The sequence below is a fragment of the Camelina sativa genome, chromosome 11 (genome assembly GCF_030686135.1).
Source record: "Camelina sativa cultivar CO46 ecotype springtype chromosome 11, ASM3068613v1".
NCBI classification, from domain to species: Eukaryota; Viridiplantae; Streptophyta; class Magnoliopsida; order Brassicales; family Brassicaceae; genus Camelina; species Camelina sativa.
Genome location: NC_141890.1, coordinates 6,729,840 through 6,757,647, shown reverse-complemented (window position 1 = coordinate 6,757,647; position 27,808 = coordinate 6,729,840). Strand labels below are relative to the sequence as shown.

Genomic DNA, 27,808 nt, shown 5'->3' with positions numbered 1-27,808 from the left:
AAGGCAAGTGAGAGAGAGTTTTAAGGATATATAGAAGGAAGATTCTTTAGAGAATGCTTCTGTTACTAAGCACACGCTTTTATTGTGGGATGTTTGTTTCGATAAAAAAAAAAAAAAAAAAAAAAAATTCACAAATCAATCTGCGATTTGCTATTCTTTTTTTATTCTTTTTTTTAATAACAAGATAAAATCATAAAAGTATTAAATTACGTTTTAAATCAACACATAAATATATGGCTCAGAAAATAAGAGGGGAGGGAGATGTATGTATACAAGGTTTTCCGTCCAAAAGAACCGATTGTTTTTTTAAACAACAAACAGGTTGTTAATAACCAAAAATTATTTCGTACGAACAAAAAGAAATTAAAAGTTATTTTTTTAGTTTATGCTCTAATAATAAATAGAATCTTAATAAATTTCTAGACAAAAAAATTAAATAAAAGGTGAAAAATACACATACTCATAATTTTTAACTGAAGTACGCATATAACAAATTTCTTTTGAAATAAGCGAGGATTTTACTGTAATACCTAATAATATTTGTTTTATTTCATAATTGTTGGTCATAATAATATTGTGGTTGGATCATTGATTTATCTCATAATGCATATATATATTGAAATATTAGTAAACATTCAAATCAATACAATCAACCACATATTTACCAATTTTTTAAATAGTTGAGATATGTGTGGGTTTATATCATTTAGTAGTTAATACCATTAGAAATATAAATATAGAAAAATCCTAAACCTAATAGAACCTAGACATAATGGGAAGACCAAAGATGACAAAGCTCGAAGGAAATGTAACCTCCACTTACGAAATCAAAGGTGGGGTATTCGCAGGTGAAGCGTAAGAATTGAGCATGCGATCATCCACTAATTAAAAACAACTTAGTTATTCAAAGTTAACAATGTCATGACTCTATATGTATCTAAGATATAATTAAATGTAAAAGTGCTCGTGAGTCTATATGTTGCGCTTGTTCGAATAGATATTTAGTAACCCCCAAGCTGCTATTGAAGACGAAGAAGCCTCCATCATACTATCGCATTTAATGCTAGCCAACTTCGACGGATTCATATTTATGAGAGGAACACGAGACCATTGTATCTTCCCATAACGATTGCAATTAGTGTTTGTCACAGATGTTGGAGTTAATTAGAATATTCTAAACTTTGATCCGAGATCCCATGTTTACGAAAAAGGTGCAGAATCATATATAGTTGCATTCAGTATGAGGAACGTCTACTTTGAGGGAAATATGTTTTCATTGAGTACATAACAATTCTTAATGGAAGTTTAATGTTAGTGCTTAGAGTTAGACCTTTTCGATTTAATGAAAAGGCCATAATCCACATTTTCTCTACTCTTTATAAGTGATTCAATTTGTATGGAAAGTCTAATTGTTAGTGCTTAGACCTTTCCGATTAAATGAAAAGGCCATAATCAGCATTGTTCTCCACTCTTATAAGTGATTCAATTTGTATGGAAACTAAGGTATTTAAACGAATTAAGGTATGTTTTGCCCACGAAAAATAAATAAATAAATATCCCTATATAATAAATCGGAAGTACACCACTTTTTTTGTAGACTATATAATTTTTATAAATTAGTTACAAATAGGTTATACATTAAATATAGGTTGATTACAAAAAAAACTTTATAGATTAATTAGTCAATTCATGGAGTATATGAATACACTTAAGAATATCCTAAAGAATCTTCTTAAAGAGAATATTCCAATGATTTATACAATTTACTAAATAAAATCTTTAGTATTCCATTTATTGTTACAAAATATATACTGTTAGGCATAAAAATATATTCTTAGGCGTAAAAAGGAATAAAAATATTTATCACACTTAATCGTGATTTCCGAGATTTTATTGTGCAACTGAAAATAAAATCTTACCTAAGCATATGTCATACTAAAAAACTTTTACCAAATATGTTCAAAAATTAAAATAAAAACAAACAACAAACATAATCATTTCTCATACATAAAATTACAAAATTAACAATATAAAACTTACAAAATAGATATTTTTTTCAAGTCATTATATTTAGCATATGATTTTATTGCATAATGTTTTATCCAAAAAAAATTTTAAAAATAATCATATAAATTATATTTTATTCTAAAATTATAATATAAATAAAATGAACACGGGTCTTAATCTAGTATGTATACTAATGCAATATACATCAAGATTAACGTACCTTCTTCTACAAATAACTATGACCAAAAAAAATAAAAAGGTTCAACAAATTAATTAATTACATGTAATGGACGAGTTTGAAACCGGATATGGGGGACCCCCGCCCGGATATGACATTAGTTTGAGACAAACAAAAATTTGTGACATTTTAGATACTAAAATTTGTGACATTTTAGATACTAAAATTTGTGACATTAATTTTCTTTGTTTATACTAAAAGAAGAAAAGAAAAAAAGAAATTAATAACTTCAATATAAAAATTTAAAAGATCAAGAAACTTTTTCTTCTTTCAAGTTGAAGAATAAAGATTTAAGTTTTTTTTTTTTTTTTTTTTAAAACCCAAGCGAATCCGCTTGACAAGTCAGAGAGTTATGAAATAACATCTCTAGTGACCGTTAGCTGAGTCAACTTCCGGTGGTTGCAACCCCCACCTGAAATCAAGAATATAGTTCAAATCTTTTACGTTCACGCTCTACAACAGTTCTACTTATCCCTAAAAAATGCTATCTTATAACCATAGCTTATCACAAATATCGAGTTTATTATCGAAGACACTAGGGAGATGCTAAGGAGAATTAAGAAGTGGAAAAAATGATAGCGGAGACAGGAATGGTGGTGGTAGGTGTTTTGGGATTATGGGCACGCTTTGTCCGAAAGCCTCTACTTGAATTCACCGGAGAAATTATAGATGTAGCCTTCGAAGTCGTGTTGAGGATGTGTCGACCAGATACACCTGCTTATGCTCCTCTTTCTTCTACTACTAACAACCCTCCTCCCACTGGAACAAGGTGATTACATTTTTAATTGAAAAAAATTAATGTAGAGATATATACATATAGCTCTTTAAACATTATTTGTAGATTCTCAACTCTATATACGTTTATATTTTCTTTTTCTTTAGAATGTTAAATTAACACTCTTAATAAACAAAAAAAAGAAATGAAAAGTTAGTAACATTCATGGTCTCGTTTCCTCTCTGGACATGTGATTTATATGGTTTATGAAAGCTCAAAAGCAATAATAATGCTAGTGAGCGCATCGAAAGAGGCTTGGTAGCTCGACATATTGTAGGTGATGCTGCGTGTAATACATCTGTAAATTGATTGATGAGCAAGGTTACAAATCCATATGTGATTAAATTGGCGACACATCATATGAACATGTGTGTTCTAATTAGGTTTATGAAGCTGATCCACAAAAATCAGAGAATGCATGTGTAATGAATTTAAATAAGATACTCTCTCTCTCCATCCATAGAGCTCGTTTCTCGCCATGAGAATGCCGCATATATAGCCATGTGTTGAAAGATCATTTTAAGTTTGAATCGTGGGGATCCCTAAGACGCGGCCGCCCCTAACCACTGAATAGTGAATACAACAAGTTTGTGACTTTGTGTTAACAAAGTCAAACACTAGAAGTCTCTGAGTCTACAACGTTCGTTCAACACTATACACCGACTAAATTCCCAAGAAGGCTTTTCTTCTATGCAGGTGTAAGCTCAGACGTTTGTATTTGTTACTTCAACTCAGGGACTGAAAAAATATTGTTTTTTTCTATGATATTAACTAAACATAATTAATTTACTACTAATAATCTGGTGAAATTTCTTACATGCTTAATGTTGTATTAAAGTAGTATCAGACAGACTGATTTCAGAAATGATCCTCAGGTAGTATCGGGATGGGCTATGTAAAGCCCCATTATAAAAACAAACAAAAACAATTTTACCGACGACGCAGAAACAAGTTTTACGCATGGGCACTTTTTTCTCAATCGTCTTTTTTTTCTTTTTTTTTTTGTTCTCTTATTGTCTGATTGATCTTTTTTGCACCACCAAAAATGTCTGTGGCAGCATATCAAAGATTACAAAACAAAGAGCTGTTAACGTTTAAGTTATTTTATTTTTATAAATGAAAATCTAACAAAATATCAAGAAAAGTAATAACGAAACAATAAACATTCGTTTCTCGATATCCTTTGACAAGAAGTATGAGAAGATAAGTACATAAGTAGCTACAATTGATAAATCACGTGACCCACATTAGTATTAATCATAATACTTAATGTTTTCGTATAATAATTACAAACACATCTTCACTGTGACTATTCTTGAGTTGGTTCCCTACAAGTGGTTATACCTTTTGACAATAATCTTGTGATATTAATTAGTGAAGCATATGTTCTAACTAACAATGGAAAACTTTCTGGTGATTGGCCACTTTACCATCATTAATGATTAAAATTTCCAACCTTACACAAATAAGAAATCTCTATAATATTTGAGATGTGTATGTTCAAATATCATCATGTAACATATAATAAACTAACTCTGCATCAGAAATCTTTTTAATTATTATTCAAGAAAATTTTGAACACACAAATCTCATAATCAGTATACCAATCAGCTCCTGAATATTTCTTTTTGCAACTTATAATTGATTTTTTTTTATCACGTATCTTATATGTTCAACAAGGTCGCTCCTTTCTCCATTTCACATGGCAGAAATATTCAAATACTTGTAAAATCATTGTGTACTTCGATTGTCTCCCCTCCAAGCTAAGACAAATAATAAATAGTAAACATCACAAAACTTCATACTGTCATTTCTGCGATATATTTTCTACTATTATCACCTTTGTTTGAGTAACTGTTGCTATCATTTGTCTCTCTTCACACCCAAGTTTTTGACATGTGACATGTCAACTAACACTTTCATTTCCATCAACACACTTGTTTATTCGTAGGGGTATCATATATTTCCATAGTATAATTTAAGAAAATGTTATGTTTTCATGTAAAAATATTTATATATATATTCTCCCATCACAAATACTACAAAACCTGAATATTGGAACTTGGGACTATTTTAAACAAATACCAAACTTCCATGCAATGCACCACTCAATGTGAATGAAATAGATCTTAATTTATGAAAAAAAAAATTATAATTCGTGAAAATAAGAATGTCTACCAACTTTTCAATGGTATTCCCTCCAAGTGAAAACAAGGTAGACATACATTTGAAGATAAAGGAACTAGTCTTTTTGAAGTATGCGCTACAATCATCTTAGCTTCGAGGTCTCGTATGGAATATAACTTAAAGTGATAAAATTCCATGAAATGATAACAAGAAAAACTATATAAGATAAAAATGTGTAGATGAAACACAATTCAATAAAGTTATCCGGGAATACAATCAAGTTCAAACCAAACTAAGTGATTAGTATTGCTAATTCAGTATCATTATTGCATATTGATAATGATAATTCAGTTACCCGTATTTCGCATATTTGCTGAAAATAGAAACTTTTTTCTACATCAACCCTCCAAGATGTACCAATCGTTTACTCTGCCGTAATTTTGCAGACGTTTGGCAAAGATTATGAAAAGTCGAAAACAATACTAGCAGTAGTCTAGTACTGTTGACGTATAGAGAATCTAGAATATGTGTCTACCGGTGAAGTGGGTGTGTCGGCGTAGAGAACCAAAGGGACCCCAAAATTGATAAAAATAATTAAATATTAAAGGGGAAACAAAAAAAAACAAAAGAATCAAAAACCTCGCTCTTGTAAAATCCTCTCTCCTCCTCCTATTGTGTTCATGTGAATGTCTGAGTCTTAGCTTCAATGCATGTGCTCACCTTCTGGATCTCAATCAGTTGTTCTACAACTTTTTTTTCTATCAGTCTCTTCTCTATCCCTTAGCTGTCACGAAACATTCTCTTTCACTCTTCCCCATCTCTCCAACTAAAAAATCAGAAATCTATCAACATTATTCTTTGAACACCATAAACATCCATAAGACAGTGTTTCAATTAAATTATCCAGTCTTGTCTGAAGAGACAAAAGAAAGATTCAAACTTGTTTTATGGGTTCTTTAATGGATCCAAGAACAAGACTTGACTATGCTCTGTTTCAGCTCACACCCACCAGAACAAGGTACTTTCTAATTCCTTTTCTTCTTCACAATTTTTTTCTTATAACACAAAAGTCTTATATGTTTGATGATTCTCTTAACTCTTTCTTGTCTCTTCTGTTTCAAAGATGTGAACTTGTGATTTTCTCTGGTGGCGAGAACGAGAAACTTGCTTCTGGGATATTTCAACCGTTCGTTACACATCTCAAGAGCGTTAGAGATCAGATTTCTAGAGGTGGTTACTCCGTTACGCTCCGTCCTTCCTCCGCCGTTCCTTGGTTTACTAAAATCACCCTTCAGAGGTATTCATTAGTGTCTTCGTCTCACTCCTAAGAAAAAAGTTAAAAACTTTATGTCATGAACCCTAAAAAAATTGATGATTTCTTTTTTGTTGTTGTTGTTTCTGATTTTGGTGAAAAGATTTGTGAGATTCGTGACCACTCCTGAGGTTCTTGAGAGGTCTGTTACATTAGAGAAGGAGATTGAGCAGATCGAGGATTCGATTCACTCTAATGCAGCCGCCATTGCCGGCGAAACTGAAGGTATGTTTGGTCACAAATTTGGTAAATAATTTAAAGAATGAAAAAAATTCGATCTTTTTTTATAAATGTGTAATCTGTTACTTATGTAGGAAACGAGTCTTCTCAGAGGTCTACGGCTTTGTCAAAGGTGAGTTTTTTTATCTTTCTTTTACTCTCTTACATACCAAAATTAGAGTTATTAGCTTAGTTTTTCAATTGTTGATGGCTCTGTTTATGTATAGAAGAAAGGGGAAACTTATGGAGACACTGTGGAAGAAAATTCTAAGTAAGTTTTTTATTAGTCTTTCTTTTATTGGTTATGTGAAGTTGATTGATTCTGATAAGTGGTGAAATGAATGGAATAGGGTTGGTCTTCAGCGTGTACTTGAGAATCGCAAAGCGGCTTTGTGCAAAGAGCAAGCTATGGCTTATGCTCGAGCTTTGGTTGTTGGTTTTGAATTGGACTATATGGATGACCTTTTGTCTTTCTCCGATGCTTTTGGAGCTTCACGTTTAAGGTATGTAGCTAAACCGTTTCATGTCACTGTCTTGTTTGTAGGCATTTGTAATGAATATTTATGAATATATATGTGTGTTCATTTGTGTCCAGGGAAGCATGTGTTAAGTTTATGGACTTGTGCAAGAGAAAGAACGAAGATAGAATGTGGGTGGACCAAATCACGGCTATGCAAGCATTTCCTAGGCCTGAATTATCCTTCATGGGTGACTCTGGGATCGTACTCGCTGGTGAAGAGAATGATTTGTTGAATGCTACTAACTTAAAGCGTGGAAACTCCATGGATGCGTCGAGCCAGGGTAGCTTTGAGACTAACCAAGGTCCTTATAAGCATCAATTCTGTTTTATTCATTAGATGTTTCTTGGATTTGGTTTCTTTCTGGGGGTTATTGGTTAGTAACTAAAGCCGAATTAACCCTGTTGTGCAGAAGGGAGAGCTCAAATGGCAATGCCATGGCCAAACCAGTATCCTCAGTACATGCAGAACTTCCAAGGACATGGGTATCCACCTCCTTATATGTTTCCGGGTATGCAAGGGCAGACACCATATTTCCCTGGGAATATGCAATGGCCCGTAAATATGGGAGATGTGGAGTCAAATGAGAAGTCTTCCAAGAAGAAAAAGAAGAATAAGAAGAAGAAAAAGAAGTCAAAGCAAGATGAATCTACCGAGCTAAGCGATGATGATTCTAGTGCTGAGACTGAATCAGAAGACGGAATTGAAGGAAAGAAACAATCCAGAAAAGTTGTTATCCGCAACATCAATTATATAACTTCAAAGAGGAATGGAGCAAAGGAAAGCGATTCAGAGGAGTCTGAAGAAGAAGAAGAAGGGTTTGTAGATGGAGATTCCATCAAACAGCAAGTAGAAGAAGCCATTGGCTCACTAGAGAGACGGCATAAATCATCTTCACGCCGTCAGAGGAAACACAAAAGTCACAACGATGATGATGATGATGATTCAAGTAACAAGGAACCTAAGGGGAATGATAATTGGAATGCCTTCCAGAATCTTCTTTTGAAAGACAACGATTCAGAGCCAGAAGAATCACTACGAACATCATCATCTGCGTTAAACATGGAGTCTGAAGTTGTGAGAAAGAGAGAACCGCCTTCGGATGATTCGTTCCTGGTTGCAAATGGGAATGAGGATTGGGGAAGAGAAACCAGCATTAAGAAATTAGATGCAGGTGAGAATGGTCGGATGATAAAGAGAGGGAATAACTATGATGGTGAGATGTTGAATCCAGGTCGAAGCGATGAATCAAGAAACTATTCGCAGGCAGAGATGTCAATTTATGATGGGAAGCTCAGAGCCAGAAATGAGGCAGAGGAAGACTGGTTCATACGTAACCAAGCAGGTCCAGACACAGATGCAAGTCTTGTCAAAACATTTGGAGGAGACCAATTCCACTTAAGTAAGAGCAGTGAAAGAGATGTCCTGACGGATGACTCGTTCATGATCCATTCTCGTGTTGAGGGCCCAGTAGAAGAGTCTCGGTTAAGGACTGACATCATGGACTCTGATGTTTACGGAACCAACCAACAAGAAAACAATGCCTCGGAGTTCACTTCGCATGAACCAGATGACCTTTTCATGGTTCTTGGACGGGAACAAGATGTTGAACCTACATTATTACCATGGACCCCTGAAATTGACTACGAGACTAACACGTTGGCTCAGAAAACAAGCAAAATCGATTTGGAAACTTCCACAAAGGCCTCTGCAGGTGAAAAAACCTCAGATGGTAAAGAAAAGAAGAGTCGTGGTATTTCCAAGGGGAAAGATGCAAAGTCAAGGGCATCAAGTAGACCTGACCCGGCTTCAAAAGCCAATAGACCTGCTTGGGGAAGTAGAGCTGCTGCCTCCAAGACCAAATCTCAGATGGTAATTTCTGCACCACTTTTTGTCTTTCTTGATTAGTTTCCTTTTCTCATCTGGATTTGGTTTTTGATAGGAGGAAGAGAGAAGGAAGAGAATGGAAGAACTTCTAATTCAGAGGCAAAAAAGAATTGCAGAGAAGAGTTCTGGTGGTAGTGTATCCAAGAAAACTCCTCCTGCGATCAAAACAGTGAAGAGCTCAGTAAAGAACGAGAAGACCCCAGAAGCCGCGCAGTCAAAGGCTAAACCCTTACTCAGAAGTTCCACCATTGAGCGCCTTGCTGTTGCCCGGACCGCTCCAAAGGAGCCACAACAAAAACCAGTAGTTAAAAGACCATCAAAACCGTTAGGAAACAAGACAGAGAAAGCTCAGGACAAGAAAACGAGTAAAATAGGTCAATCCGAAGCAAAAGGTCTACAACTTTCTCGTGACCCGAGTCTTGAAATTAAGGAAACGGTGGTGGAAGATTCACAGTCTTACTTGTCCGTAAAGCAAGTTGAAGACCTTCCTCCTGCTGCTGCTCCTTTTGCTGATGATTTCAAAGACATTAAAGAGTTACATAGCTTGCCATCAGAGGAAACAAATACAGCAAACAACGGACCGAATGAAATCATAGCAGATGCAACCAATCATCAGAAAGTACAAGATCAGACTGTTCAGGAAACAGTCAAGAAGTCACATGTTTCCGAAGACAAGCAAATTACTACTAACCATTATTCCGAGGATGTTGGAGAAGTCCAGATTTCACAGGCAAAATCAGTGTCTCCGAAGAAGTCAGTGACATTTTCAGAGACAAACATGGAGGAGAAGTATTATTTCTCACCAGCGGCCTCAGAGATTGACGTATCGACACCGCCAGTGACTGAAGCAGATCATTCGAGGAAGAAATGGAACAGTGAAGAGACGTCTCCCAAAGCAACAGCTAAAGTTTTCAGGAAGCTTCTTATGTTCGGAAGAAAAAAGTAAACCCCGGAGTTAAGAATTCTTCTCCGGAATTACCATCATCATCTCTAGTTTTGAGACGACGTTGTGTTGAGTATAGTTGAAAAGCCCGGTTTCATATTTTTATTCTTTTAAATATTTCTTGTGTGATATTAAATACTATTTTTTCAGTTATTGGTTTGATTTGTGTCTGTTTATATTACTTCGTTGATGTGTTGTTTATAGAATTGAAAGTGCTTCTCAATGGAGTGTAAGAAATTGGTTTGATGAGTTTGAATAATGTAAGATTCTTTTGGATTTTTGTAACTAAACTATTTGATTGATGATCATTAGAAAGGAAAAACAATACGAAAGCATAATATGAACGATTTTTAACTCAAACAAAAATTATACTTTCTTCTGAAAATTCGGTGAGACGATTCTTGAAATGTAAGCAATTTGGTTCTGTTAGATTGATCAAGAAGTCTCCGCGGTACCATAAGCATTCTTGGGTATTTTTATCTTTATTTTGGTAACATGTTCCCATCAAGTGGGTATCTAATTCCCCACGTTCTAAGCATTTGTTTTTCAAGCTGTTCTCCATTTTTGAAACTTAGTTACGATCAAAAATTCAGCCACGCAAATTTTATAGAAATTATACTTTTACACAAAAAGAGCTCATATTTTTATTTTTAGTAATAAGATACAGCTCAATATATCTGTTTTTGGTTTGTAATAAACAACAGAGGATTCTCCAACAAGGAAGCTCTGTCACTATCTTTTGCACTAAGCATCCTAGACTAGACTACCATATTCCTATTTTCCCCAATTTATTAGATAAACTTTTCCTATACACAAAAGTAATTTGAAGAAATAAATAAAGGTGAAACACCTATTTCAAAGAAATGGTAACGTGTCTTTTTCCATTAGGCGAGACGATCCAATCTGAACAAACAAAGTTGTCTTTATATCTAAAGAAACATTTTGTGAGAAAGAGAGAGAGTAAGGTGTGAGTCCATGGCGTCCAAGATTGTCTCAGCCATAGTCCTTGTGTTCAACCTCGTTGCCTTTGGTTTAGCCGTTGCTGCTGAGCAAAGACGAAGCACTGTGAGTCGCATCTTTTACAACAATATATTATTTGAAACAAGCTGATGATTATATGATATCTTTCTCTTAATATTTTGGAGTTGATTTTTTCGTGGGGCAGGCAAGGGTTGTGCAGGACACTGAGGTGCAATACAACTACTGTGTGTATGATTCGGACAGAGCCACAGGGTATGGAGTTGGCGCCTTTTTGTTCTCAGTGGTTAGTCAACTCCTTATCATGTTCGTTAGCCGTTGTTTCTGCTGTGGAAAGCCTCTCAAACCTGGCGGTTCACGCGCTCTTGCCCTCGTTCTTTTCATTGTCAGCTGGTAAGTTATATACTCTTTTGTTATTATTAAATCAGTTCATCATATATGTGTATCAGACTACTTCTAAGGAGTTTGATTCGGTACAAAATTACTAACCGTCTTGACTCTTGACAAAAACCAAAACTTTACTTTTTTACATCAAAAGAAAAGTTGTAGCTAAAGATAATGGAAAATAAGATGATTAAATTTCACAATCAAACATATACAATAGTGTGGTCCTAGTTTATATTACTGGAATTACCAAGCATTTTAATTCTTGGAATTATTGTTATCTTTGTTACTAATCCAATTGTGCTTCTATCTATCACTGAATTGATAAAATGCAACAAGCAAAAAGAATCCGAAATTGTGCTAATATTTTTACATTTTGTTGGCCAAAACAAAAAAGGATGTTCTTCTTGATAGGAGAGATATGTCTATTAGCTGGATCAGTGGAGAATGCATACCACACTAAGTACAGGACAATGTTCATGGACAATCCTCCTGATTGTCAAACTCTTCGTAAGGGTGTCTTCGCAGCCGGAGCCTCATTTGTCTTCTTCAACGCTATTGTCTCTCAATTTTACTATTTCTTCTATTCATCTGCTGCTGAGGCCTCCCTCTCACCTTACTAATAATTCTTAACCAACACATATAAGTTTTTTGTTTTTCCTTCGTGCTATGTGATATACTAATATCATATTATTCGAGTGTTATTTTTTTTAATGTATGACTGCAAACTTATTTGAAACTGAGGGTACAACTATATGAGTTTTGTAGATTGATTTGTATGGGTTTTTTTTTTTTTGGTTTAATGTTAATTTTTGTATGGATATTAAATGAAAATGTTGTTTTAAATAAGGTGAGCGATGTGATATCCCCATATATTATTTGACAAACTGTGGGATGTTCATATTAGTTTCAATCCTAAATCTTTTTGATTCTAGATCAAAACCATGGTTATCAAAAGAAAAAAGAGAGGACAAGTTATCCGAACACGAGAGCAACTAGTAGCAAGCAACTAGCTCTCTCTCTCTCTCTCTCTCCCATGCTACAGGGGCATGGAATCCCATCAACACCAATCAGCAATGACCATCCCATATTGTGCAACTGTTCCATTTTGTTTTAAACCCAAAAAAATAGTAGTTGACAATATAATAAAATATCTAAGAATTAAGGAAATCTAATCCACGAATTCTCATTGGGTATACAACGATGACGTGGCAGATACTTTGTGTTCAAGATAATGCTATCCACACAATCTTCTGTGACTGACCACTGTAGGGACCAATCTTCTCTTGTCTGAATCTCACCTCCCCCAACTCCTTTGTGAGAGTACATATACGCACACACACTCTCTCGCAAAATATCCACACTAGACAGTCTTCTTCTTCAAATCGCTCTTTTGCTATCTCTCTCTCTGTGTGTTCGAGTACCAACAATGGCTCTACAAGCTGCTTCTTTGATCTCCTCTGCTTTCTCTGTTCGTAAAGATGCGAAATTGAGTGCTTCTTCATCATCTTTCAAGGACTCGAGTCTCTTTGGTGCTTCCCTTACCGACCAAATCAAATCCGATCATGGATCTTCCTCGTTAAGATTCCAGGTACAGAACATATCTCTCTGTTCCTATATTACAGTGTTGAGATTAAGCCTTCTTCTGCGAATGGTTTAGTAATGTTTAGCTGATTTTCAAATGCAGAGAGAACATAGTTTGAGGAGTGTAGCGATTCGAGCACAAACCGCTGCGACTTCAAGCCCTACGGCTACAAAATCCGTAGACGGCAAGAAAACGTTGAGGAAAGGAAATGTGGTGGTCACGGGAGCTTCGTCTGGTTTAGGTTTAGCCACGGCTAAAGCTCTAGCCGAGACAGGGAAATGGCACGTGACAATGGCGTGCAGAGACTTCCTTAAAGCCGAGAGAGCTGCTAAATCCGCAGGGATGCCTAAAGGCAGCTACACTGTGATGCACTTAGACTTAGCCTCGTTGGACAGTGTGAGACAGTTCGTTGATAGCTTCAGGAGGACAGAGATGCCTCTCGATGTTTTGGTCTGTAATGCTGCGGTTTATTTCCCGACAGCTAAAGAGCCTACTTACAGTGCAGAAGGGTTTGAGCTTAGCGTAGCAACGAATCATTTGGGACATTTTCTTCTCGCAAGGTTGTTGCTTGATGACTTGAAGAAATCTGATTACCCTTCCAAGCGTCTCATCATCGTTGGATCCATTACTGGTATTGTCTAGTATCTAATATATATAGCCTACATTGCTAGCTAGGGAAGGATTCTGATCATTATATCTTTGTTTTGGTTTAGGTAACACTAATACATTGGCGGGTAATGTACCACCGAAGGCGAATCTTGGTGATTTGAGGGGCTTAGCGGGTGGATTGAACGGTTTAAACAGCTCAGCTATGATTGATGGAGGAGATTTCGATGGTGCAAAGGCTTACAAAGACAGTAAAGTCTGCAATATGTTGACGATGCAAGAGTTTCACAGGCGTTACCATGAAGAAACTGGAGTCACTTTCGCTTCGCTTTACCCTGGTTGCATCGCCTCCACGGGTTTGTTCCGAGAGCACATCCCGCTCTTCCGTACCCTCTTCCCTCCCTTTCAGAAGTACATCACTAAAGGATACGTCTCCGAGACAGAGTCTGGCAAAAGACTTGCTCAGGTAATAAAGAAACAGAATGTTATTTTTGTAGCTTATTTAGTCAAGGAAAGACTTTTCTTGCTGTGTACTCAAGCAATGGAGTTTTGTTTGATCAGGTGGTGAGTGATCCTAGCTTGACGAAATCAGGGGTTTACTGGAGCTGGAACAAGGCTTCGGCTTCTTTTGAGAACCAGTTATCAGAAGAAGCAAGTGATGTTGAGAAGGCTCGTAAAGTGTGGGAGATCAGTGAGAAGCTCGTTGGCTTGGCCTAATAAACTTGAAATCTCTTCTTCTGATGAGACCACTCGGTACCAATTGATGAAACCTTTAGAGATGTCTGATTCTATTGCGAAGTTTTTCCTTAGTGTCTGTTGAGTGTAGATTACTTGGCGAGTTGCCCATAATAAAGAAATAAAATTGGCGAATCTTCAGCTTTCTTAACTCTGTTTTATTGAAACAAAACAGTTATTGCTCTGTTTCGTCATCAACACTATAGTTTGCTTGTTTCGTGAAAGATGAAAAACAAAATCTATAACGCATTTAGCTGAAAGGGTAAAAAAAATGTTAAGTTAATTTCATGGACTCCTAGTTCAAAACCATGTTCTCTCTAACTTCTGTTGTGTAATAATATTAACATGTCATCTCCACCGACATTGACAATAACACTATTTAGACAACCTTATAAAGATTAGGATAACAAACAAAATAAGCTCTTAACATGTTACGTTTTCAACTGAAAATCAATGAGTCTATTGGTTTATTGTCTGACATAAGGTAGTAGAGAAACAGAACCTTGAGAGCTATTCACAGTTTTATTCATGGCATACTAAGGAGTAGTCCATAACTACTAAGATAAAAGTGGAGAAGAACAACAAGTGCGAAAAAGAAACTATCTTTTGAAAGTTCCCAGCGTTTTCAGAGAGTCCAATTGGCTTCACTTCCTCGACGAGGGATACTGTTAACACGATTGTACACATCCACCTTGAAGTTAGCACCGCACAAAACTCCCTCACTGTCCACTCTCGGCATTGCTTTTATCTTGTTCATCGGATGCTCAAAGCTCATTAACCCTCCTTCACTGTGGAACATACACCCTACCAAAATTCATCAAACACTAATTACACATACATCATTACACCAAGTTCCAAGTATTTGTAAAAGCTTATGTAGATTTTGTTGTACCTGTAGGAAACGGAGCAAAAGATTTGGCACAGCCTTCTTTAATAACATCCAAATCATCTGATATAACAACAGATCCATCAGCAGCTATTCCCCAGTATAGCTTCACCCCTCCATCAGATCCCTACATGAATTACATCAAATTGATTTCTCAAATCTTTTAAACATCAAAAGTGATTACAAAAAGGGCTTGGGCTGATTTTTGAAGTAGTACCAGAGCCGTGAAGACAGAGCCGGCTTTGCTATCATAAACGACAAAGGCAAAACTACCATCTAAGTCTTTAACGACCTGATCAGCTGGATAAGGACCTCTGTCTCTAAGAGTCCTATAAGCTTCGATCACAAACATGGCCTCGTTTGTTGTCTTGGTCAAACCATATTGTCTGTTTAGCTGACACAGATTGTTCAAGCTCCCAAAGAACAGACAATAGATATCATCATATCCACAAAACAATCTAACAAAAAAAAGAAAAAAACTGAAGATCAATGGAGCAGAACCTTAGTACATAAGATAAAAGCAGGATCGTGTTCTGTCTAGTGCATGTTACCTCTGGTGGATGGAGAAGGAAGCAGAAGGACGAACGTAAGCAAGAACAGCTGCTTGTCCGAAAGACATGGAGAAAGTGTTGAGAGGGTAACGAGATAGGAAATCGTTTAAGGTTTCTTCAGGAAGCTTTGGTTGTTTAGAACATTTCTCAGATGCCGGACTGTTGAGTTCCTCAGGCGGATGAGCAAACGCCTCGTGAAATATAGCCAACATTTTCTTTTGACACAGAGAACCCAAAGGATAAATCTATAAGAAGAATCTATAAAAGGAAGAATGAAGAGAGTGGCAAAGGTTTCTTGAGTCTTTTATATGTATTTGAAGCGGTGGGCTATAATATTTGTTTTAGTCCGTTGTCTGTTTTACTTTGATTCCTGTGGGAAGAAAGAAGTAACGTTTTTGGATGAGATGATGAGACTATTCCTCCTTCTTCTATGTTAGACTTTTTAGTTGTTAATGGACGAGTTGTCTATGTCTTATTCGTAAATTATCTGGTTTGGGTTTTGCTTACATTTTAAAATTAATCGGAATGAATAATAACAAAGATGATACGAGACACCTAGAGCATATAGTGTATATACTAATACTAGATAGGTATTTTGCGTTATGTTTTATTTATTAAGTTAACAATAATAACACACACAAAAAAAAATATATTTCTAATTCTAAATTTATAATATTATTAAAAAATTGATAGAAAAGAAAAAAGAAATTTCTGAATATCAAAATACTTTAAAACTAGTGACAATATTCTATAATTTTCAACAAAATATGTTATATAATTTATAAGTTATCTTCTCAATTAATAATAGAAATATATAAATTTGTATATTTAGGAAATTACTAAAAAGTAAAGTATAGTTTTTACGGACGTCCTATAATTTTTGTAGTGTAGTGAAGTTTTTGTCTATAACTAAATATGGATTTGCACCATAACTAAAATATGTAAATCAAAATTTTTCTGTAATAAAACACCGTAGTATCATATTATTTGGGATAGTTGGGATATATTATTTGTTTTTACATGTGCCACTGATATTTATAGAATTTAATTTTTTTGTGTTTCTATACAAAAAATTCATTTCTGCATTATCTCTACTTATTTTCGTTATTCTTTCTCTAATGAAAGTATGAAACTACTTTCTAACAATTTTTAAAAGAAAATTGAACATTTTAATTGTATGTACCAGCTTCTTAGTTGTACCAGATATTTTTTGGTTGTATTAGTTGCATTCTAGTTGTACCAGTTTCACTTTAGTTGTATCAGTTGCATCCTAGTTGTACTAGTTGTATCCCGTATAATAGGATTCGAACTTTGAGCGCACGCATGTGCATTGAGCTTGTAACCACTGAATTAGTGTATTTTTCTTTGGATACTTACTGAAAAAAGAATATGAGATTAGCGTTCGATATTTATATGTTTTTCAATTTAATGGTTTGGAACTTTGGATGCTAAAATGGAATCTATCTATCTGCGTAGTATTTTATGGATTATTCAGCGGAGAATAGTGGGAATTGGTAGGGACATGAAAAAGAGATGTCAGTGTCACGGGATAAGCATTCTCTCGTACTTTTATGTGTTCTTATCCTTTCCTTTTCCTTCTTCTTTCTTTTTTTTCCGGATAAATTGATTTATCCATTTCATAATATTATTGATTTCTTTGGTAACATTTTTATGCCATTTATCTTATACTTTTGTTAGTTTGTTATCTTTTATAGTTTATATACACAACAGTTACCAATTTACCATGTTCAGTACCTCATGATCCATACAGTTGTTGACTTAGCCACCTATTTTTACATTGTCATGTACTGTGTAGCACTGTAGCTACATGAAATTTAGTACTCTCGTATTCTTTTAACTACGTTTCATATTTCCTTTCTTTTTTTCAAGTTTTGTAGAGAAAAACGACGTTATGTGCGATGTGATTCCCGATATTCTGGTGGTTTCCGAGAACTGAACAGTCAGTACTCAGTATTGCAGAATCTTGCATTATCACCTCACCACTGTCACTGCCATACTTGTTAAAAACTTATTTTAATATATCCGATGGCAACACAATACCATGGTTGGCCCAATAACAACAGAATAGTTATCTATAGTATGTCATTTTTTCCTTTTTGGGCCTAATTGTCCTTCTAATTGAATTGATTTCCACCCTTCTTTCAGTCTTTGCTTTAGAATGTTTATACTACTACTAAATAAATAACCTTCTGCATAGACGTTACATTCATGCGAGCCGTCGACTTTTCAAAAGACCACAAAAAAATTAGCTACAATCTGGATTTCTTTGAAATATTTGACTACTCTCTCGAGTCTCGAGGGTAAAAAGAGACTTTTAATTTTGTTTGTTTTGGTATCTTAATGGTGGTTCTTTTTTTTTTTCTTTCGTTTTCGTTTAATAAATGATTCACTACAACAACGGAAAAACATGCTAATAAGACTTTTACAAACAAGATCTCGTAAAGTAAGAAAGTACAGAGTTTCTCACCTTGCATTTAAAATAAATGTTTTGACTACCAAAACAATATTCTAAGTGTATCAATCTTTGAAATAAACCACATCAAAAGTTACATTCAATAATAACTCGTTTTATGATATATATACCATTTAGTACATCCAAAATACGTTGCGTAGAACTTGTTTTACATTGGACATCACCGGACATTGGATGAAGGTTTTGAATCCAATTCGCCATATAATAGTACGAAATTTACAACTAGTAACCGATTAAATAATTGCAAAAGATAAGCAACCACACGTCTCACCCCTCTTTTGTTTTTTTCGTGTCTCGTCCCCTTTAAAGTTCTTGAACTGCAAGCCTTAGAACGTTAGAGTCATTAATCTCTATAATTGATAGTTCTTTTTCGCTTTATCGGGGATTAATTATTTTGTAAAGTGAATCAAGGTCTGCTTATCTGTTGCACGTGCCATATAAGGACAAGCACATATCACGTTGCTTCGTCAGCTACTAGCTACTGTACAAAATGTCTGGAGGCCCGTCACGTTCGTTCGCCTACTTTCGTTGAATCTAATAGTTTTCACGTCAACGCTTAATTATTCATTTTGATGCCATGTTCACTTTTATCAGTTTTTTGTTTTCATTTTAAAATCCAAAAGAATCTAAACTAATTGAGTTTTGAGTTTGTAGTACTACTCTTCTATGCTTTGTAGAATATATATATATATATATATGATATATATAGCTATATGCTTCACTTGTTTTAATTGTTTGTTAATTTCCACCCTCTTTATACCACCAAATTGATGCTATAGTTAAGTTGTCATGCACATACTATATAATATGCCCTATATCGCAAACGAAAGACTAAAACAATGTCCCTTTTTATTAATTCAGTTGGTGAACGCAATGATTAGTCTTAACGAATAACTTAATAAAAGCATCATTCAAACAGTTAAGGGTCGGAAACATAAAGCCAACATGGCAACAGCCAACATGCAAGGTCACTGAGGTTTTTGTATCTTGAATTTATTAGAAGAAATGTGTTTACATGGTACCAGATTATAATGATTTATTTGACCAAATTAAATAACATCGAATAATACTAATTTGTTTCTCAGTGAAAACGTACAGGTATCAGATAATATTTATTATTATATACGTACGGATCCGAGTGTCTTAGATTATTTAGTCTTGAAGCACATATACTCTCTTTACCAGTGACGTCACTATATAAATCACACTGCTAGTCAGATTCGATCGTTCATGTATCGTCGTCTATAGATGCTCCCTCCTGGGTTCGACCTGTCAATTTGTAGCTTGTTTACTGAATTACGTACAAATTAGTGTTCATTTAAAACTAGATTATCAAAAAGTTTACGGGATTAAGAATTTTAATTATCAACCCTTTATTAATTAGGTTTGATTCTAGTAACGAATTACTAATTTCGTTTGCATATGATTAATCTTTTGGTTAACCTAAAAGCAGCTGATGGAGATTTTGCATTTTTTTTTATTGATGTTAAGTGTTGTACGTTGAAATCCATAATCAATGAATTGGCTCAATATTATATCCCCTACATATTTTTGTCTCATATCTCTTCCATTGTGAATTTTTTAAATTCAATGAAAAAACAATCCTATCATTTCGTGTAACATTCATAGAGAGCTAAGAGAGGGATCACATATCCATGGGTGTATTTGGTTCTATGTGTTCATCTTTCTTCCGTGTAGCATATTGAAAAGAAAAAAAGAAAAAAAGAGTACCATAAGACGGTAAAAAAAAGGTTGCATGCTGTAAGCAAATCAAATCAGGTTCACATGATCGATCACGTACGTTCACAGAATAAAATAATTTACAGAGAAAACACAACAGTACAACACATTGCGAAAACAAGACTAGAGAAACACATGTTTTTGTATTAAAGTACGTACTTAGAAAACACTTGGCCAGGGAACAAAGAGAAAGAGAAAACACTTGGCCAACTTGGTACATTACGTGCAAGTTAAGACTTGTTATTTGTAAGAATTGGAAAGCGTGTTTTTAATGAGGCGTTTAGTAACTAGTAAGGGTCGAAATATGAAAACACTCACTACCTAAGGAAAACGACTTAGTATTTAAACAGAAAAGGTTATTTAATCAACAGAATTGTTAGAAAAAGTGTTTGATAGAAGAAGATGATGCAGACCCAGGTGCCATCGCCAGCTTGTTACACAGTTGGACTTGGAGTGACCGAGTAAGTACAAAATTAAAACGTGTCCTATAATTATCGTTTAAGGTCACACCACAAAAAGGCATTTGTTGAATAATAATTAAGGTCATATTTCTCCCTCGAAACAATTAGAAACATATATAACAAATTATAAAACTTTCGTCATATCATATACTAATATACTATAATCTCTATCTTTGTTGTTCCTTTTATAGGATGACCACGAAGAAGCATCATATAAACCTTTCCCATATCTTACCTATAACAACATGATTTTAACTGTTTTTAGTGATTTCTTCTAGCATGGGTTTGAACTTTGAACTCATCATCAAATTTACCGTAATTTGAGTTAACCAACACCACTTGGAAGATTTTATAAGAGTATATATAACACAACACACGAGAGTACAGGCTGTACAGCAAATATCTCTACTTACAATCTGTTAGAACTTTTTATATCTATAATCCGATGAATCCACTAGTACTCTTTAAAAACTGAATCCCAAAGCCAAACGTGGTGTCAAATTATAAACTCAGATATAACCACGGCACCAAAGGACTTGTAAACAAATACACATTATATATATTTAGTTTTATCTATACATAATAATATAATCTGTAATTTTTATTTATTTTTTGGACTCGATATACTTATCTTTTAGCTAGATAGCAATTTATTTTTTCTTATTTGTTTAATATTTTAAAAGTATGATATGCACTATCGGAGGATCCTAAACTTGTTTATAAAAGATCTGATGAGTCGGTTTCTAATAAAAAACAGGTACTCTTTACATCGTACCACCCATCTCTTTTGTTCTCTAACTCGTCTCTCTCTATCAGTTCATCATCACACTTTCTAGAGACTTCTTCTTTTCTATCTTTTCTTGAATATGATGGCACTGTCCCTTCTCTCATACGATGTCTCCGATCTCTGTCTAGGCAAGCCTCCTCTCCGTTGTCTCTCCGCCTCTTCCTCCTCCGTATCCGACGCCATCGCTGCCCTAAAATTCTCTGAAGACACTTTCCTATCAGTCTGGAACTGCAATCACGACGATAACGATGTCACTGAGTGCGAGTGCTTGGGGAAAATATCAATGGCTGACGTCATCTGCCATTTGTCCAAAGACCATGACTACACTCTCGCTGCCTTAAACGCACCCGTCTCTGTTCTTCTCCCCAAAACTCGTTCTCTCGTCCTCCATGTTCAACCCTCCTGCAGGTTTTGTATTTGTTCATTGTTCAATCTCTCTTTGTTTTGATAAAAATTAAACCTTTTCTCTGTTCTTCCTCTGTTTCCATGCTCTGTTCTTCCTCTGTTTCCATGCTCTGTTCTTTTTTTTTCCACTTGTGAAGTAATTAATAGTTTTTTTCTCTGGTCAATTTGATTTGACTGATCAGCTTAGTTGAAGCCATTGATCTGATCATCCAAGGAGCACAGAATCTGATTGTCCCAATTCAGACAAAACCCTTCACTAAGAAAAGGCAGCAAAACGACAAAGCTTCAGTCACCACATCAACGCATTCGAACGGACGACGATTCTGCTGGATCACTCAAGAAGACATCATACAGTTTCTCCTCGGAACCATCGCCGCGTTCTCTCCTCTGCCGGCGATGTCAATCTCCGATCTCGGCATCGTCAACAGCACGCACGCAATCCTCGCCGTTGATTACCACTCCTCCCCCTCCGCCGTCATCTCGGCCATATCCAGCGCTCTCGTCGACCAAACCTCTGTTGCAGTGGTCGACGGAGAAGGAGACGACTCTTTTACGTCCTTGATCGGAGAGATCTCTCCGATGACACTAACTTGCTGCGACGAGACAGCTGCCGCGGCGGTGGCAACGCTCCCCGCAGGAGACCTGATGGCGTACATAGACGGAGCAAATCCACCGGAGAGTCTTGTCCAGATCGTTAGGAATCGTTTGGAGGACAAAGGACTGATGGGTTTGCTTTCGCTTTTCGATTCTGTCTCACCTTCGTCGCCGTCGTCAGGTTATTCGTCGGATGAAGAGTCTCCGACGAGGACGACCTCGTTTGGGAGGTCGATGAGTAGCTCAGCGAGAATGGCGAGGAGGTCGGAGGCAATAGTGTGTAATCCAAAGAGCTCGTTAATGGCAGTGATGATTCAAGCGATTGCTCATCGAGTGAACTACGCGTGGGTGGTCGAAAAAGATGGTAGTTTCGTTGGCATGGTTACTTTTGTTGATATCTTAAAAGTTTTTAGGAAATTTTTCGAGAATAACATGTGAAATATTTTTGTAATATTCGTTTTGTGTTTTGTTAATTTGCTGTACAACCCATCAAAAACAAAAGTGTTGTTAGGGTTTGTTTGTTGTTTGGTTTTTTTGGGGTGAGATGAGCCGGTTGGAGTTTGCGAGTAACTAAAAATTGTATGAAAACGTTTTGGGTAAGAGTTTTATTAGTCTTTCAATAGCTTCTTATGTTTTATACCACATGTACCAGCATGTGACATGTTCGGTAGAATCTCGTTGGTCTCCTTTGGCATGGCCATTATGTATGGCATGAATTTGAAAATATTCTTAGAAGAGTGATAACTCAACGAGGTCTACGTATCTTTCAGCTATTCTTTAATGCTATACAATAATACAAATTGTTTCATTGTCTTTTTGTATTGCCGGGTTACATAGATGGGAATAATGCTCACAGCAATTGCACAAATATATATAGTCTATTTACAATTGTATAGTTCTTACAGCTTTGCTACTTTTCTTACTTTTTAGTTTCTTGTTACTCAACTCTGTAACGCTTAAGCTTTTCCCACGAAAGCAGATACTATAATTTGCTTTTGCCACAAAATAAGATATAAAAGTTTTTACTTTTTATAAAAGTAAAGTATCGAATCCTAGATTGAATCCTTACTTGGAAATATATTAAAGGGATTTTGACAAAAAAAAAAGAAAAGAAAAAGAAATAGAAAAAGTAAATCTTATTTATAAAAGATTTTAACATGAAAAACAGAGTAATTTATTTTAACCCCCGACATTAGTGGGATGGTAAGGTCATCTCCATCAATAGATCTTGATATAAGTTTCTTACAAATGAAAATCATACAAATATTATTATTTAATTTGATGAGTTTCTTAAATAGTGTAATAACTCTCTCCAAAGTTTCTAAAACCTCTTATCTAAGAAACTTTAAAATATATTTAAGAAATTCAAACAATTTTTTATTAATAATTTTTCTCTGTCTATTCTAAGAAATTTAGGTTAAGAAACCTTAGAGTACCTCCATCAAAGGTTGTAATGAAAGTATCTTAAAACAGATTTTATTCTTAATTTTGAATAAAAGTGAAATTAAGAACTTTTTAAGAAACTTTAACATTTCATAGGTCCATTGAAGATTGTTAAATTTGAGTTTCTTAAAAATATTTTTTTTTGTAATTGTAAATTATTATGATATTTTGTGAAAATTTATAAGACTTATATACTCTTAAAAACTTAAAAATATTGCATTCAATAAAAGTTTAAACAAACATGACATAAAAGCATATTAAAAATAGATTACAAAATGATTAATTTTAATTTTGATTTGTACCAAACTTTTCCCATTTTGATTTTATCTTTGGCACTGCGATCTGCGTTATTGTCGAGCAGTGTCTTAACAGTTGAGATATCTTTGGAAGTAATTGAGTACCAAACCGCAAGGTGCAATGGTGTCATACCGTTCTGCATAAAATATCCAAACCAAATCAGTCCAAGCTAAATCAATCAAGTAGAACAGAGAGACTGAGAGAGAGAGAGGGAGAGGAAAGTACACTAGCTTTAGCTTCAATAAAAGCACCACTCTCAAGCAGCTTCATTACAACCATTCTTGGCTGCCATGTGCAATGGAGTCTCACCATACTGAAAGAACACAGTGAAGGAACATTGATTAAAATTGCAAAATCAAAAACCTTCAAGAATCAGAGAAAGAAAAAACATAAAAAACAAAAGAATCAAATTTTGTTTCACTCGACCAAGGTGCTTTTAAGAACAGAGTCAATTCAAAAGAGTAGAACTTACTGTTGCAGGATCAGCCATGAAAATCCTTGATATTAGATGTCGACATTCAGGTGAAAGGTGTAAGTCCTCTGGGATTGAGTATGTGACACTAAGGATTCTCTGCGTTTTAGGATCAACGAAGAAGCAAACTCAATACAATCAAGTTTGAAGGATAATGAATATAAGATAAAGAACTTAGAAGAAAGCTTTACCTGTATTGTCTTTGGATAATCTCTTGTCTCTTGTGGATCCTCAAATGGATAAGCTCCAACCAATATTACATATAAGGTTACGCCACATGACCATACATCTGCAAGCTGGGTATTGTAACACCACAAAATTCAAGGAGATATGTACTAACCCAAGAGATGGCATTAGCTTTAAACATTGTATCAAAAGCTTTTCTTGTATGTATGCAAAAAAAACTAGAAAACAAGATCTGAATTCAAGGAGATAACAAATAAGATGAGAAACACCAAGTTTGAAAATTATTGTTCTTACGATCTCAGAGAGCAAGTCAGCCCCAAGGAGACCATCAACATCCCAATTGTCCAAACCGCTATATATTATTGGAGGCGTAATCTTTGACAACGAGTCAAAACCAAAGGGCTGCAAATTTCTGGGTAACCCTCTTGGACTTTTTAGTGTTTTGCCAGCTATACTGCCTGGTGCACCGTGGTTTAGTCGCAGCAGCAGAATAAAACTAAATCAACATCATGGATGAAGAAGAAGTTGAGTCCAAGAAAGAAGATACTTAACTATATCAACTTTACCATTACCAGCAGAAACATGAAGTGGCTTATGATACATCTGCAAAAATCCCAAAATCAAACAAAAAAAACAAGATTTTTGACTCATGGGCATGCGATTTCACCAGATTCGAATGCAAATTCACCACCAAAACTTCAAATTCATTCACTAGTCTAAATCGATACGGTACCGAACCAAACACATATCGAAATCGGAGTTTTTTAAGTAACAGATTTGGAATTCAGCAACACAACACAGAAGAAAAGAAAGTGGGGGAAGGGACATACGACGGGATTGCGTTCATTTCTTCTGATCTCAGCCGTTGTCCACCGGAGAGAGCACAATCGTGAATTGTGGTGGGTCTAGCTGATCTCAGCCGTTGTCCACCACCGCCTTGTCGGTTCATTTCTTCTTCTTCTTCTTTAATCCCACCACCGCCTTGTCGGTTCATTTCTTTTTCTTCTTCTCTCGATCAAAGGAGAGAGACGAGAGATGAGAGAGAAAAATATAATTAATAAAAAAAATAAAAGAAAATTTTATTTTTTTCCACCCAATAAAAAACTGACACACCCCAAGTATCTAAACATACCAAAAACATCTTACCTAAACAACGATTCTAAACTAAATCATACCAAAACAATTAAATTTAATCATATATAATACTTTAGAAACTCTTAATAACTGCTTAAATCCTTTGATGGAGATACTCTAATCTTAATGGAGATGACCTAAGATATTTTAGAAAAGAGCATTATCCTATTTCGAGAGCTCTATCCTCTCGATAGATAAATAAATAAAAAATATCACCGTCGTTGTCTAAAAATATCTTAATACTAATAATTTAGTTGTAACATACAGACGAAGCAACCATCACCACCGTCGTTGTTGTCTTTATCACATCATCGTTCGTTGAAAACACGTCGACTTTAAATATCCATCTTCCAATCTCTGAAAAGCCTTCTCCTTTTTCGCATTTTCTCGGAGCTTCATCATCGTTTACATCGCGTTTTTTTTTTCTTCCTCCTTTATCCTCCCCGACGACTCTCGGTATGTTCTTCTTCTTCTTCTTCTTCTTCTTCTTCTTCATCTTTCTTGGATTCGATTCTGTGGTTTCATTGATTCTTCCTGGCTTGCATTTGTACAAATAGATGATTTAGGGTTCGCCCAAATTTTCGATTTTTTTTTGTATTGGTTCTAGGTTTTGGTAAAAAAGGGGCAATTTTTGGGGAGGGGTTTTTAAATCTCAATCCTAGTTTGAGATGATACTAGGCTTTGATTGTTCTGATCTAGATTGGTTTCTTATAGCTGGATGGGATTCTGGTTTTGCTTATGAGAATTGCTTAGGATTTGACCTTTAGAGGCACAAAGTCAGATCAGAATTGCTCTCAAGGGGGCTTTCAGGGTAGAAAGATCTTGAAAAGAGTCTCCCTTTATTGGTTAGAGGATAAACCCATTTTTTTTTAATCTATTTAGTATCATGAAACCTAAGTCTGAAAACAGTTTTATATGACTCTGTAGATAATAACATTTGTTATTATTATACGCGTAGCTGACAATACTATGTTGTCCTTGACAGATCAGAATCTTACCTCCCATGGAAGGGAACTTCATTATGTCTGATGCTCAACGAACCCATGATGATGGCTTCATAGTCAAACAAAAATCTGATCTCATCACGGGTTCAAAGGGAGGTCAAGCTAATGAAAGTGGCTGTTTTGATTGCAACATCTGTCTAGACTCGGCTCATGATCCTGTCGTCACTCTCTGCGGACACCTTTTCTGCTGGCCTTGCATTTACAGGTGGTTACATGTTCAGTTATCATCTGTCTCCATTGATCAGCACCACAACAATTGCCCTGTCTGTAAATCCAACATTACCATCACCTCACTGGTTCCTCTCTATGGAAGAGGCATGTCTTCGTCTTCTTCCACGGTTGGCTCTAAGAAACAGGATGCAGAATCCACAGAGATACCCCGCAGACCTGCTCCATCAACCTTATACAACCCAATCTCTTCAGGATCATCTCTGAGCCCAAGCTTGCAACATCAAACTCTGTCTCCAACATTCCATAACCACCAGTATTCCCCTCGTGGCTACACCACAACCGAATCAACTGACCTTGCCAATGTAGTAATGATGAGTTTTCTCTACCCGGTGATTGGAATGTTTGGGGACATGGTCTACACCAGGATATTTGGGACTTTCACAAACACAATAGCTCAGCCTTACCAAAGCCAGAGGATGATGCAGCGTGAGAAGTCTCTTAATCGGGTATCAATATTTTTCCTTTGTTGCATCGTCCTTTGCCTCCTACTCTTCTAGCTCTCTCTCTCTGTCTTTTGTATAGTTTGTGTCGTAAATAGGCTGTAAAACTCGAAGCCTGTGGTATAACAACTACTGCAGACGCTATTCTTCCGAGTTAGGTCTCAATTTGCAGGCCAATTTCTTGTTGTGTATTGCACAGATATAGATATATGTGCTTGTATGATGTATCTAATATTCATGAACCATTTCTATGTTAAAGAAGAATCTTAACAGTTCATCATCTATTTTTTCTACCTGTTGCTGAGATGCCATTCTTATATCATATAAAATTGTTTCCCTTAGTCCTTCTGACAAGAGGGAAAGAAGCAA

At 35.5% G+C, this 27,808-nt stretch overlaps 7 protein-coding genes across 15 annotated transcripts; 5 read left to right on the top strand and 2 right to left on the bottom strand.

Annotated features, from left to right (window-relative positions):
• The first annotated feature begins 5,645 nt into the window (after nucleotides 1–5,645).
• Nucleotides 5,646–10,334, top strand: LOC104722182 (COP1-interacting protein 7). Of its 2 annotated transcripts, none has more exons than XM_010440316.3 (9): nucleotides 5,646–6,165; nucleotides 6,271–6,444; nucleotides 6,563–6,684; nucleotides 6,774–6,811; nucleotides 6,909–6,949; nucleotides 7,029–7,181; nucleotides 7,274–7,500; nucleotides 7,609–9,068; nucleotides 9,139–10,334. In XM_010440316.3, the coding sequence occupies exons 1-9, from the start codon at nucleotides 6,095–6,097 to the stop codon at nucleotides 10,027–10,029; spliced, it is 3,177 nt and encodes a 1,058-aa protein (XP_010438618.2). In that variant the 5' UTR covers nucleotides 5,646–6,094; the 3' UTR covers nucleotides 10,030–10,334. The 2 variants fall into 2 exon arrangements, with proteins under 2 accessions (XP_010438618.2, XP_010438617.2); XM_010440315.3 differs by having other exon boundaries at nucleotides 5,673–6,165; nucleotides 6,906–6,949.
• Nucleotides 10,335–10,666: 332 nt separating this feature from the next.
• Nucleotides 10,667–12,237, top strand: LOC104722181 (uncharacterized). Its single transcript, XM_010440314.3, has 3 exons — nucleotides 10,667–11,091; nucleotides 11,192–11,397; nucleotides 11,786–12,237. The coding sequence occupies exons 1-3, from the start codon at nucleotides 11,002–11,004 to the stop codon at nucleotides 12,009–12,011; spliced, it is 522 nt and encodes a 173-aa protein (XP_010438616.2). The 5' UTR covers nucleotides 10,667–11,001; the 3' UTR covers nucleotides 12,012–12,237.
• Nucleotides 12,238–12,561: 324 nt separating this feature from the next.
• On the top strand, nucleotides 12,562–14,460 carry LOC104722180 (protochlorophyllide reductase B, chloroplastic). The gene is made up of 4 exons (XM_010440313.2): nucleotides 12,562–12,979; nucleotides 13,076–13,604; nucleotides 13,687–14,045; nucleotides 14,141–14,460. The coding sequence occupies exons 1-4, from the start codon at nucleotides 12,818–12,820 to the stop codon at nucleotides 14,294–14,296; spliced, it is 1,206 nt and encodes a 401-aa protein (XP_010438615.2). The 5' UTR covers nucleotides 12,562–12,817; the 3' UTR covers nucleotides 14,297–14,460.
• A 290-nt stretch (nucleotides 14,461–14,750) lies between these two features.
• On the bottom strand, nucleotides 14,751–16,299 carry LOC104722179 (stem-specific protein TSJT1). Its single transcript, XM_010440311.3, has 4 exons — nucleotides 15,752–16,299; nucleotides 15,418–15,658; nucleotides 15,207–15,327; nucleotides 14,751–15,118 (listed from the first exon to the last, which is right to left on the bottom strand). The coding sequence occupies exons 1-4, from the start codon at nucleotides 15,961–15,963 to the stop codon at nucleotides 14,940–14,942; spliced, it is 753 nt and encodes a 250-aa protein (XP_010438613.1). The 5' UTR covers nucleotides 15,964–16,299; the 3' UTR covers nucleotides 14,751–14,939.
• A 4,809-nt stretch (nucleotides 16,300–21,108) lies between these two features.
• LOC104722178 (CBS domain-containing protein CBSX5-like) lies at nucleotides 21,109–22,852 on the top strand. Its single transcript, XM_087472248.1, has 2 exons — nucleotides 21,109–21,641; nucleotides 21,821–22,852. The coding sequence occupies exons 1-2, from the start codon at nucleotides 21,313–21,315 to the stop codon at nucleotides 22,668–22,670; spliced, it is 1,179 nt and encodes a 392-aa protein (XP_087328374.1). The 5' UTR covers nucleotides 21,109–21,312; the 3' UTR covers nucleotides 22,671–22,852.
• A 989-nt stretch (nucleotides 22,853–23,841) lies between these two features.
• LOC104722175 (uncharacterized) lies at nucleotides 23,842–25,913 on the bottom strand. 8 transcript variants are annotated; one of them, XR_757157.2, is made up of 7 exons: nucleotides 25,461–25,660; nucleotides 25,183–25,233; nucleotides 24,925–25,088; nucleotides 24,636–24,740; nucleotides 24,445–24,543; nucleotides 24,198–24,285; nucleotides 23,842–24,108 (listed from the first exon to the last, which is right to left on the bottom strand). XR_757157.2 is itself a non-coding variant. In XM_010440305.2 (7 exons), exons 2-6 carry the CDS (start codon nucleotides 25,622–25,624, stop codon nucleotides 24,229–24,231), a joined length of 627 nt encoding a protein of 208 aa, XP_010438607.2. In that variant the 5' UTR covers nucleotides 25,625–25,638; nucleotides 25,777–25,913; the 3' UTR covers nucleotides 23,842–24,108; nucleotides 24,198–24,228. The 8 variants fall into 8 exon arrangements, 5 of the variants coding, with proteins under 5 accessions (XP_010438607.2, XP_087328372.1, XP_019088545.2 ...); XR_015571292.1 differs by having other exon boundaries at nucleotides 24,925–25,126; nucleotides 25,203–25,233; XM_010440305.2 differs by lacking the exon at nucleotides 25,183–25,233 and adding an exon at nucleotides 25,777–25,913 and having other exon boundaries at nucleotides 24,925–25,126; nucleotides 25,461–25,638.
• Nucleotides 25,914–26,080: 167 nt separating this feature from the next.
• On the top strand, nucleotides 26,081–27,719 carry LOC104722173 (E3 ubiquitin-protein ligase RMA3). Its single transcript, XM_010440302.3, has 2 exons — nucleotides 26,081–26,220; nucleotides 26,750–27,719. Exon 2 carries the CDS (start codon nucleotides 26,768–26,770, stop codon nucleotides 27,494–27,496), a length of 729 nt encoding a protein of 242 aa, XP_010438604.1. The 5' UTR covers nucleotides 26,081–26,220; nucleotides 26,750–26,767; the 3' UTR covers nucleotides 27,497–27,719.
• The last annotated feature ends 89 nt before the right edge of the window (nucleotides 27,720–27,808 follow it).